General features: G+C 41.7%; 1 protein-coding gene across 1 annotated transcript in view; it reads left to right on the top strand.

Moving 5' to 3' along the window:
- The window catches only part of fnbp1a (formin binding protein 1a), a 70934-nt gene that overhangs the window by 6449 nt on the left and 50972 nt on the right, over window positions 1-13513 (top strand). Inside the window, exons 3-4 of the mRNA XM_076270305.1 lie at window positions 3686-3742; window positions 10262-10409. Coding sequence (XP_076126420.1) covers window positions 3686-3742; window positions 10262-10409 — 205 coding nt within the window. The remainder of the gene's footprint in view (window positions 1-3685; window positions 3743-10261; window positions 10410-13513) is intronic.

Genomic DNA, 13513 nt, shown 5'->3' with positions numbered 1-13513 from the left:
AGAGTATATATACTTACTTATACCTGCGTTATGTTCAGACCTGTTACCTGCGTTACCTGCGTTACCTGCGTTATGTTCAGACCTGTTACCTGCGTTATGTTCAGATGGTTCAGCTTTGCACATGCCCAGGTTTCTGGGCACGCTAGCAAGGAGTGTAAACCCACGAGTGCTAACGTCTGTTGCTAGCGCAGTCTAAACCCACGAGTCAAGCACAGGTCTGTTAAGGAGTCGAGGTGGGGGAGGTGTATGGAATTACAGCACAGCTACCTGTAATGTTCTCGGCAGTGTCGAGAATTTACAGACTATTTGTTGAGCTAATTGAATTCCATTTGTGATGGTTGGTTTGCAGAATTAACTTGAATACAACAGTTTTTAACAATTAGCACTAGGCTTGGGTATCGAATTTCGAGTATTGGTTGGAACCGGGACTATCTTTGCGATTTTCCCGGAATCGTTCAAAAGTTTAAATTTCGATTCCTAGTTTCGATTCCCAGTCTGCCGACCGGAAGAAGAAACGGCTGAACACCAACGAAGAAGCGCATAGTTCATAGAATTAAAATTCATGGAGAAGGTCAGACTATTTCATTCAGAAAGCAGGGTTCCTGCGGATCCTTAAAAAGTCTTAAGTACAACTGAATTTTCAAAAGAGAGGTATTAAATGTGCGTATGGGACCGCCAGCGAGTGCAAGAGAGCGAGTGATGTCTCAATCTAGTTTCGTGTATTTAAAACGCAATTGTATAAGTGACTAGGCTATTAGGCTACGGAAGGAAGTGTAGTGGTTGCAGAGTGAAGATGTTTTTCACGGGTGTGGTTAAAGGTGTGAAAACGGTAATAATACAGTAGGCCTATGTACAAAATAATATGCCTGACGTTTTCGTGGTGTAGCTGAGGCCAGAGAGATATACAGGTAGCCTACGTGGAATGAGGAAGCCTACGGTAGAATGAGCAAGAGAAAGAAAGAGCAATAGGTTGGCCATACGTTCGAATTTAGGCCGGACATATGGATTTTAAAAGCCCTGTCCGGCGTCCGGCGCAGCCTCAAGCCGGACGCTCATTTGTTCTCCTTTTTGGAGTTGCGCTTGGCATCTAAAATCGTTGCTCGGACACAGCATCGTTTCACAAACTATGGACGCGAAGACTGCTGGTCAAATTATGTGCAGTGCTTCGCAATCAGGAGGAGGCCTAGCCTAGGGAAGAAAATATCTGTCTTAAGTTATAGCCTACCTGTAATATCTGCCAGCAGCTTGCTTGCCAGCGTTTCCCAGTAGGCTAGGCCTACTTCGCAAAAGTTGTGAACTAAAACCGCATATTTTTTGAATGTCGGCGACTGGCTACATAAAAAAAACGTGTGTTCATAATACGTGCGTGCTTGAGATGAAACCAGCGGTTTTCAGCAGGATCATGCGAGGAGGACCTGTCTCTTAATTAATTTAAAACAAGTCAATGGTTTTACAATGTTTCAGTCAAGCTTTGGTTGGTTTAGATACAACGGGTATGCAAAAAGGTAAAGTAGTGGATTAACTTTAATTTGCTGTGCTGCATATTGGACAATAGATGCACATAGTAAATTATATAAAGTAGGCTTATTAAAATATGTAAATAGCTTAGTCTAACTTTGAAAAAAATATTGAAGGGAATCCAGTCCAGTGCACATGTCTTTGGCAAGTAGCCTAGGCTACTACAGACACAGGTGAAGAACAGTCAGCCTCAGCAGTAAGCAAAACCAAATATGTACAGCCAGCTTCAAAAGCAAGCAGCCCAGACCCTAAAATTGGGCATTTATAGCTTTGAAGGTAATTCACACACAATTATTTTTCTTTCGACAAAATATATTTGGTAACTTCTGTAGACATCCAAAATGGGGTGGGGGTTAAAATTATTAGGAAAAAAAACTATTGCATAAACAGTCATATATCTTTTTGCCATGGTAGTCTTAAGTTTCATTTAGATGTCGTGAAAAGGTCTTAAAAGTCTTTAAATTTGCACTTGGAAAATGTGCAGATACCCTGAGAAAGACCGTTGGTTAGCTAGCTCATTTAAAATATCCTAAACTTTTTTTGACCCAGCCTCTTAAAAAAATCGGAATCGAGAATCGCTAGGAACCGGAATCGAAATAAGAAATCGGAATTGGAATCGGAATCGTTCAAATTCAAACGATACCCAACCCTAATTAGCACAGTGTGGTTATGATGCTAACCAGATTTAAGTACAATTTAGTACAACCTGGAAAATCATTGTGTGGTGGTCAGTGTTGATATTGTGGTGGCCCGCCACAAATAAGTCAATGCTGTCCACACAGCTGTTCCTCAGGCGTTTACAGCCATGGTGTGGTCCTAGCCCTACACATTCATTACCAAGACACACTGTCCGCCAAACTGTACATTTCAGCCAAGTGTGTCAATTTGCCCAGTAAGAGTGAGTGTATATATTATGAGTAAGAGTGAGTATTATGAGCTGTGTTTCCCACAGAATTTCATTCTATTTGTGGTGGTAGAACAAATTAGCACACCGGGGTTATGATGCTTACCAGATTTAAGCACAATTTAGCCCTTACTACTCTTCTATGCCTTGCAGGATTGTTAATGTTGTCTTTAAACATGCATGTAGGATTGTAGGTTCATTGAGAGACAGAGAAACAAGGAGAGGCTTTACAAAGGTGCACATAGCTCTACAATAAAAGAATTTCATCCAATTGAAATAGTACAACATGGAAAATCATTGTGTGAATGTATGAAGTGATGTATTGGCCGTCCTCTCAGGAAGTGATGCATGACCGTACTCTCAGGAAGTGATGCATGGCTGTCCTCTCAGGAAGTGATGCATGACCGTCCTCTCAGGAAGTGATGCATGACCGTACTCTCAGGAAGTGATGCATGGCTGTCCTCTCAGGAAGTGATGCATGACCGTCCTCTCAGGAAGTGATGCATGGCCGTCCTCTCAGGAAGTGATGCATGGCCGTCCTCTCAGGAAGTGATGCATGGCCCTCCTCTCGGTCCCACTCTGCTTGTATGTCCACAGTAACGTCCATGAGCTGCTCCATCCACTAAGTCATTCTGTCGGGACTGGAATCAGTGATGCTCACTGCTGCAGCTCACAGTAAATGAACATGGCTGCAGGTGGGCCGTAAAGCAACAGTGTAGGTCTTTTACCTTTAGAATAACAAATAGTATAATATGACCCCTTTTGTTGGTTTTAGACAAATTGGGTTCTGTCCTAGTGCTAAATGGGTACTCAGTACTGTCTTAGTGCTAAATGGGTACTCAGTGCTGTCTTAGTGCTAAATGGGTACTCAGTACTGCCTTTGTGATTGGAGGTCTGTGGAGTGAGCTCAGTCCTGATTGGTGGTCTGTGGAGTGAGCTCAGTCCTGATTGGTGGTCTGTGGAGTGAGCAGAATCCTGATTGGAAGTCTGTGGAGTGAGCTCAGTCCTGATAGGTGGTCTGTAGAGTGAGCTCAGTCCTGATTGGTGGTCTGTGGAGTGAGCTCAGTCCTGATTGGTGAAAAAGAGACCCATTTTTTATTGCTTTTTCTGAGGCACGCTGTGGGTGGTGTGTCCCATATTAAATCGTCTACTGAAGTAAATGCTTTTGTTTTGTGTCATGCCCCTTCAATATGCTGTGTAAAAACATAATCTCTAATCTCTAATCTCATCTCCTAATCTTTCATGTTTTTCCTCCCCCTGCAGAAATCTGTCGAAGAAATATCAACCCAAGAAAAACTCCAGAGAGGAGGAGGAGTACAAGTAAGCGCTTTCCACTGAAAGGATTAGAATGAACAATTGGCATACTGCATACGTACTACATACGTACTACATATTACATATATACTACACACTACATATATACTACACACTACATATACAACATACTACATATATACTACATAAATACTGCATACGTACTACATACATACTACATATTACATATATACTACACACTACATATATACTACACACCACATATACTACATATATACTACATATATACTACATACGTACTACATATATACTACACACTACATATACTACATACTACATATATACTACATACGTACTACATACATACTACATATTACATATATACTACACTAGTGCTGCCGCGATTAGTCGACTTAGTCGACCTAATCGACCATGAAAATTAGTCGATGGCAATTTTTTTAGTCGAAAAGTCGTTTTACTATTGACCGCCTATTTATTTTTGGTCTCAAACCAAAAACTCTTTAATAACTCTATGTTATTAACTCTTGAAAAGTAGAATGACTGTCTTTGGATGTTAAACAGGCTACTAAGACTTTGGCAGTCATGTTTTAAACCCCGCTATGCACGCAAACTGTTAACGCCAGCAGCAAAGCTGCGTGCCTGCCTGCTTTCAGCGCAATTTATTATTAGGCAGAGTTAAGTGGGGAGAGCTAAGCTAGTAGGTTACGCTAGTCCAGACTCTGACTAATATAGTATTGTGGAAATTGAAATAAATGAAGTCTCACGTTGACAACGTCATTACTGTAATTCATTCATACTAGGGATGCACGATATATCGGCGGCCGATATATTATTAGCCGATAAGTGAAAAAATTAAAATATTATTATCGTTCCGATAACAGAATTCTGGCCGATAATTTGCGCCGATATTTTTTAAAGTCCTAATTTAGGCCTACGTAAGGTCCGTCTGGCTACACTGAGCTACTTGAGCTTGGTTGGCTATACTTTTTACTCAATATAATGTCAGCGGTGTGAATGTATTTCACCACTCTAACAAAATCTGTGGATATGCGTTCATTTGGGAATCTGCATCTCAAAATCCTCTCGTGAATGATCCGCCATTTAACCTTAACAGAGCGGAGCTCTGCCGTCTTGTGCTGGTGTGTTTGCACTTTACCGCGCTGGTCGGGGAATAAACTCGTTAGTGGGACGAGTAGGCTACATAGGGCCAGAGAATGTCTAATAAGGGGAGAACCGCCACTCTCGGGAAACTTCCGGTTTCTGAACTGGTTGCAGTTCCTGTTCTGGTTCCACATGAGGGCGCTCACGAATAAGTGCAGAATGAATGGAGGTCTATGGAGCTGTACCCCTCAAATCCACTTTTCTCGGGATATAATTTTTTGGCCAGAAATTGGAATGTTGCATGCGAAAGAGGGGGCAGAGAAAATATACACCGCTGAGTATTATATTTTTTGAGTCACTTATTTGTTCTAAAAAGCCTTTCAAATGCGTCAATGACGTCATTCATTAGCAGCAAGCTAGTGAGTTGTGGGCAACAACGACCCAACCTGTAAGAAATCGAAAGGACGTAAGTACTCATTCATTCAACTTTTGACCTATAATCCATATTGATCTTGCAGAAACCACAATCCAATCTTCGATTTGTCAACGACAACCAGGTGAAAGAGACACATTTAGCCGTCTAGCTCCATAGACCCCCATTGTTTTTGCACTTATTCGTGATCGCCCCTAGCGGAACTGCAGCAGATTGCAGGTACAATGGAGTTAATAGGGAGTGATCCGGCTCTCCGTAAACGGGCTCTGATAGGGCCTAAGTAGGCCTAGTTCTAAGTTGTGTTTTAGTATTATATTTGCATTACTTTAGCTTGGGTTTTGTATTATTACCTAGAAATATGCTAACCATTCGTGCTTCAGTTCCAGACAGGTCATCATAATTTATTAAAACCTTTGGCGCTAACTCCTTTCATTTCTGCTGCAGCAGGTTGTGCGCAACAGAGTAGACGGACATAAGATACAGTCTGAGGAGCTTTATTCAGTTACCCGCAGTTGAAACTAAACCTAAGTTTCCCTCACAAACTCTAATTTGGTCGCTATACTGTAGCTTATTCCAAGCTGAGCCGTTTATGAGCGTTTAGTCCTAAATGAAAACGATTTAAACTCTAGCCACTCACTCGCAATTCACTGACGTCAGGTTCACTTAAAGGAGCCACACATACTGTAGGGCTAGGCTACTGTTATGTTGTTGACTGCCATACTATTGATGACTATTGAGGAGTTCTCTCCATCATTTGGTGGTAGGTAAAATTACTGCAATAAAATTATGCTTATTAAATGCTTTCCCCAAATCACTTTTCACAATTTTTTTTCAAGAGTAATATTATCGGTTATCGTATCGGTATCGGCCACAACAAACAATAAATATCGGTTATCGTTATCGGCCCTAAAATTCCATATCGGTGCATCTCTAATTCATACAAAAAAAACGTTAAAACGAACATGCTGCCTCCCGTGATATCAACAATCAAGGTGCGCGTCATTTCCCATGGTCAATAAGTCACGACGCATATTTTTTTAGCGTTCAAGCCAACTGATAAAGTGAGGTAACCTATGTGGTAAGACGCACAAAGTGCCTGTAGCCTACTTGCTTTAAACATGCTGATGTTAGGCTCATTTGCAAAGTCCTCAACTCCTGTCACCTTTCAAAGTCCAGCGTTTCTCAAACTATGGGCCGCGCGGACCAGCACCGGCCGTAACGTGGACACTGCTGGTCCGAAGCCGCAGAGAGAATTCCCGGGGCTTCATCTGATAATTTGCTGCACAATTGATCAAGGAACCGCGGACCGACAGAAAAAGAAAACAAACGTTTCTGCAATCAGTAGGAAATACTTGCTAATTTGGTGTCATCAAACATAGAGGCATACAATTAAATGGTGGTATGAGCGTTCATTCAATGCGCGTGAGAAACTGAAACCACTTGATAACGTTGGTAGCAAAGCTCCAATTCAACCTATTGGAAGGCTATTTAATTATGAAACTACATTTAATAGAACAATGTGGATTTATTTATGCATGTGGATTTAAGCAAACAGAGCACAGACTATAATACACTATCTAGAGTATTGTATAGTCAAATTTGAATAACGTGGCCAAAAGCTGGTGGCATAATTAAATATGTCAATATTCTTTCCATTTGCCTACCAGTGTATGATGCTTGCATGAGGGAAACATCCCAAAACGATTACACCAATATAATTGCTGTTGTTTTGTGAAGTATTTATCATGCAACCATGCAAAAGCAATGGAACTATTGTAATTATATTTTACATTAGTAAAGCAGTCCTCTGATGTGCATGTTTTCACAAACTTTTTGTGAGCAATGTTAGCACTTTAAACACTGGCTGCTTTGAAGTGCATGTATAACAATATAGCATAACAATAATAATTGTGATGTGATATAATGATAATTTGATGGGAGGTGGGTTCATGTAGGTGGGCCCTATGACCCCAAAGTATGCCATGACCTGGCCTTAGGTCAAAGAATTTGTCTATGTCGATGGCAACACTGGCATACAAATAAAGTCTATCAAAGGTCTGACATTAGATCTGAAGGTAACATTTTAAATGGGGTGTTTTTTTTAATACATAATTTTAGTATTAAAGTAATACAGCTTCTAACAAAAGGGTGATATATATTTTACGTTTTCCCTTTAGTTGAGTTCAAAAATAAAACGGACACAACAAAATAACAAACACTTGATTTTTAAAAAATTAGTCGTTTAGATTAGTCGACTAATCGAAAAATTAGTCGAAAGATTAGTCGTTAGAAAATTAGTCGTTAGTGGCAGCACTATACTACACACTACATATATACTACACACTACATATACTACATACTACATATATACTACATACATATTACATACATACTACATACGTACTACACACATACTACATATTACATATATACTACACACTACATATACTACATACTACATATATACTACATACATACTACATACGTACTACATACATACTACATATTACATACATACTACATACTACATACATACTACATATTACATACATACTACGTCAGAGGTGGGCAAACTGCGGCCCGCCGAGCATTTCATTTGGTTATCAGGCTGCTTGCTATTTTTTTTCCTACGATAGAGACGACGTTGGTTAGCTTTACTGCAAACGGCTTTTCACTCTCACTCACGAGAACGTTTACAATGTCAATCTCAAAACATCATGTTAAATAGAGATGATAGGCCTAATCTTAGTTATCTTCTTTGCATTTAATTGGGAACGCGTCTGCGCTCACGAGAGGGAGAGAGAGCGGCAGGTTCCAGCTGGCTTGTCATTGTTGATAATTGATATCTCATTTTTAAAATAAACTTTAAAAAGGAAATCATGAAGGCAGCAGTAGTTCCCACTACTGGCCATTTATAAACTGTGAGAGGGCACAGCCCTAGGTACAGCACTAGCCATATAGCGTAGCGTAGCCCTAGGTACAGCACTAGCCATATAGCGTAGCGTAGCCCTAGGTACAGCACTAGCCATATAGCGTAGCGTAGCCATAGGTACAGCACTAGCCATATAGCGTAGTGTAGCCATAGTTACAGCACTAGCCATATAGCGTAGCGTAGCCATTGGTACAGCACTAGCCATATAGCGTAGCGTAGCCATAGGTACAGCACTAGCCATATAGCGTAGCGTAGCGGAGCAGGCAGAAGATCACTGAGAAATAAACGGGAATTACGTGAATTTAAAAACGTTAAAGCGACAGTGCACAATTTATACATTTGGTCAACAGCATCAAATTAGCAGTATTTTTTAAGCAATTAATATTTTAAAACATATACTTTTGATACTAAACTATAGGGTACAATAGGGTAACTATATAACTATAGGCTTGGGGGGGTACATACATACTACATACATACTACATACTACGTACATACTACATACTACATACATACTACTTATAAACTACAAACATACTACATACATACATACTACATACATACTACATTCATACTACATACACTACATACTACATACTACATACATACTACATACATACCACATACTATATGGATACTACATGCTACATACTACATACTTATTCCATCTTATTCCAACTTATTCCAACTTATTCAAGCTCGTTTCAGTAGTGTACATGTGCATACTTATTCCATCTCACTGTAGGAAGCATGTTTCAGGAGTGTACATTTGCTTGCCTCCGCAGTGATGTCTAATTAAATATTCTTGGTGCTGTATTGTAATAGAGAAAGTGCCCAAATGAAGCCCATTTCACAGCGGAGGTTAAGCAGAGTCAGCCGAACTGATTTAAGTGTGTGAGGAGCGCCATGTGTGATGTCATCAGTGTTTATGGCCCTGTGTGATGTCAGCAGTGTTTATGGACATGTGTGATGATGTCATCAGTGTTTATGGCCCTGTGTGATGTCAGCAGTGTTTATGGACATGTGTGATGATGTCAGCAGTGTTTATGGACATGTGTGATGTCAGCAGTGTTTATGGACATGTGTGATGATGTCAGCAGTGTTTATGGACATGTGTGATGTCATCAGTGTTTATGGCCCTGTGTGATGTCATCAGTGTTTATGGACATGTGTGATGATGTCAGCAGTGTTTATGGCCAGTAATCTGATGTGTGCAGTCGCTTGGTCTTCTATACTGTCTGCACATCACTGGGCTGTATGGAGTGGACATGTGGCTTCATAGAGTAGACCAGATCAGCAGCCTGATTTCTATTGTGCTTCATATGTGTCCTTTGGAAATTGGTTGGAAATATACTGTAACTTCAAACTCAGATATTCATTTTACAAACTGTTTTATAGACGCATAACATTGCATGCATGTTTCATAGACGCATAACATTGCATGCATGCTTATAGACGCATAACATTGCATGCATGTTTCATAGACGCATAACATTGCATGCATGCTTATAGACGCATAACATTGCATGCATGCTTATAGACGCATAACATTGCATGCATGTTTCATAGACGCATAACATTGCATGCATGTTTCATAGACGCATAACATTGCATGCATGCTTATAGACGCATAACATTGCATGCATGCTTATAGACGCATAACATTGCATGCATGTTTCATAGACGCATAACATTGCATGCATGCTTATAGACACATAACATTGCATGCATGCTTATAGACGCGTAACATTGCATGCATGCTTATAGACGCATAACATTGCATGCATGTTTCATAGACGCGTAACATTGCATGCATGCTTATAGACGCATAACATTGCATGCATGTTTCATAGACGCATAACATTGCATGCATGCTTATAGACGCATAACATTGCATGCATGTTTCATAGACGCATAACATTGCATGCCTGTGTCATAAACGCATAACATTGCATGCATGTTTTTGCTAGAGCAGAGGTGGGTGACTGTCCAGAAATACTTGGTGTGGGATTGTCCAGCGACATTGGTGTGTGTGTGTGTGTGTGTGATTTGTGATGATTTGTGTGTATTTCCACAGATACTCTTCATGCCGGGCCTTTCTGATGACCCTGAACGAACTGAACGACTATGCGGGGCAGCACGAGGTCATCGCGGAGAACCTGAACACACAGATCCTCTCGGAGCTGCTTCGCCACGTTCAGGAGCTCAAAGCTGAGAGGAAGTCGGTGAGTCTGCGCTCGGACCATACAACTAGCCGGCTAGCCGGCTGACCGGCGGCTTTCCAAGAAAAGCTCATGGGACTAGCCGGCGGGGTCAGAAAGGAAAGGCCATCCAGCGATCGGGGCAGCAGATAATCTTTTAAACGGAATCTAATCCCATCCTGCCAAAGAGGGTCCCTGTCCTACTGCAGAAAGATGTGTGTGTGTGTGTCTGTGTGTCTGTGTGCATGTATATGTATGTGTTGTGTGTGTGTGTGTGAGTGTGTGTGTGAGTGTGTGTGTGTGTGTGTGTGTGTGTGTGTGTGTGTGTGTGAATGTGTGTGTGTGTGTGTGTGTGTGTGTGTGTGTGTACCATGGTACCATGTTATATATAACTGGGGAGAGTGACTAAGTCCCGCCCCCATTCATTTCAATGGCCCATGCTAGGCTAGCTACTTCAGCCATCTTTACAAAAATGGCGTTTTATGGGTGCTCGTTTCCAGCACCAGCTAGAATTAGCCTATTAGATTCCACGTTACAGACGGAGACCACGTAAGGCACAACGGTATGTCGTTGATGAAGATTGGACATTCCCTCAGAGGAAAAGAAGTTGTTCGGGAATGCGCTTCACCTACCCTCGTTATAGGAGCAAATGTATTTCATTGGTTGGGATCACATTTTGGGGATGGTGGTGTAAAAGTTTGCCCCTTGTCTCAAAATCCTATAATGTGATGTTCATATGTGAAAATGTAATAAACATGGCATGTCAATATTGAGTAGCCTATGGATTCACTTTAGGCTACACAAATAATGATCCCTAAATGCTATATTTGGACAGGCTGTATAGTAATTGCGCAATGTGTAAGCTATCCAACGAGAATGACTATAATTAAGTAGACATGGGACGTAAGAAACTTGTGGATAGCTGGGATTTTTGCTGCACCCAGTGTGAATTTGCAGCTTGTTAAATCTAGGCTACATTTGCAGGCAGACGAAATGAAGCCAACGCAAATTACACTTACCAAAGCGCACATCCCTCAGGTGTATTGTGGTTCGAGCAACCAGGCATTTCAAGAGTCTGCAACTGTTGTTGGATATTTGGCTTTTGCCTCGACTGGCAGCCTGAACATTTAAATCAAATGCATGGCCTAATCATGTCAATGTTGCTATTTTGTTTTAAATCACAATGGGGAGACATACTGTAGGTTACATGATCCAGATGCTGTGTTGTCATGGACTACAGGTTGGAACTGCAGTCTGTGCGTTTTGAAAGTTTTCATAGCCTACACAACGCAGTGAGTGTGTGTGTGTGTGTGTGTGTGCGTTTTAAAAGTTTTCATACACAACGCAGTGAATAGGCTAATAATTGGATATATAGGTCGTTGCTATGCATCAGTTACCTTGTCAACCCACAAACAAGGCAAATAATAGCAGCCTAATATGACAGCATTTACTTTTTATTTTTTTTTTATTTACCACAAAGTCCAGTATAATAAGCCTAAACATGTAGGCATTACGTCAAGTATCAGTATAATACAGCCTAAACATGTAGGCATTACGTCAAGTATCAGTATAATAAGCCTAAACATGTAGGCATTACGTCAAGTATCAGTATAATAAGCCTAAACATGTAGGCATTACGTCAAGTATCAGTATAATAAGCCTAAACCATGTAGGCATTACGTCAAGTATCAGTATAATACAGCCTAACCATGTAGGCATTACGTCAAGTATCAGTATAATACAGCCTAAACATGTAGGCATTAAGTCAAGTATCAGTAACTTAAATCCAAGTAGTTAGTTGTTTTATTTGTTGTCTTCCAGAATATGATTAACCAACATGGACGCGCGAGGACGCTCGTGCCCAACACTAAACTCGTGCATGAGCTGTCATCTACCAATCAGCATGTAAAAACTGGTGCCGGAAGTTGCAACCATGTAACGCCATGTTTTTAGAAATGTCGGCGGCCAAATGCCATGCTAAGTGGCTGAAGCTAACCCTCCAAATCCTAACCCCCTGTGTGTACACATATGAGTGTGAGTGTGTGTGGGTGTGTAGGTGTGTGTGTGCACGTGCTTGTATGTGTTGTGAGTGAGTGTTTGTGTGTGTGTGTGTGTGTGTGTGTGTGTGTCTAGGTATGTGCACACGCTTGTATGTGTTGTGTTTGTGTGTTGTGTGTGTGTGCCTGTATTTTTTGGTTGTGAGTGAGTATGTGTGTGTGTGTGTGTGTGCCTGTATTTTTTGGTTGTGAGTGAGTATGTGTGTGTGTGTGTGTCTATATTTGTTGTGTGTCAGTGTGTGTGTCAGCAATTCCCACAGACAAATCCCCAAATCTTGGGCCTCTTGTTGTCGTGGCCGACGGCCACTCGCTACTGGGCCACACAAAGGGGGTGACCAGTCGCAAGTGTGTTGTGTTACCAGTCGCAACCGTCGCAAGTGTGTTGTGTTACCCGTCGCAAGTGTGCCATTTCGTTGTTTATGATTTTGCACAAGTGCCTGCGTTGCATTCTGCTCCCCTGAGCCCCGGGAGGCTGAAGTGGGTCATGAATCCAGGTCGCCCCCTCTCCACCACTCCCCCTCCCCCCTCAGGGGCTCTCATGCTTGGGTCAGAGGGAGCGTGCACAGGCCCTCTGTCTGGAGCTGGTGGCTGGAAGTAACGCGGGCGCGAGAAAGAGGGGGAGAAAGAGAGAGAGAGAGAGAGAGAGAAATGGAAAGAGGGGGAGAAGATGGAGAGGGGAAGAGAGAGAATAGAGAGGGGGAGAGATGGAGAGAGAGGAGAAGAGAAGAGGGAGGAAGTGAAGATGGAGAGAGAGAGAGAAGAGAGAGAGAGAGGAGATGGAGAGGAAGAGAAGATGTAGAGAGAGAGAGGAGGAGATGTAGAGAGAGAGAGAGAGAGGAGGAGAGGGAGAGAGAGAGAGGAAGAGAAGATGTAGAGAGAGAGAGAGAGAGGAGATGTAGAGAGAGAGAGAGAAAGAGGAAGAGAAGTTGTAGAGAGAGAGAGAGAGATAGAGGAAGAGAAGATGGAGAGAGAGAGAGAGGAAGAGAAGATGTAGAGAGAGAGAGAGGAAGAGAAGTTGTAGAGAGAGAGAGAGGAAGAGAAGATGTAGAGAGAGAGAGAGAGGAAGAGAAG

The sequence above is a fragment of the Alosa pseudoharengus genome, unplaced genomic scaffold, assembly GCF_046254945.1.
Source record: "Alosa pseudoharengus isolate Yale_2024_CS ecotype anadromous, Long Island Sound unplaced genomic scaffold, YU_APseudo_1.1 YU_APseudo_1.1_scf_6, whole genome shotgun sequence".
Lineage (NCBI taxonomy): Eukaryota > Metazoa > Chordata > Actinopteri > Clupeiformes > Clupeidae > Alosa > Alosa pseudoharengus.
Note: the sequence above shows the minus strand (reverse complement) of the source record. Positions and strands in the feature narration are given on the sequence as shown.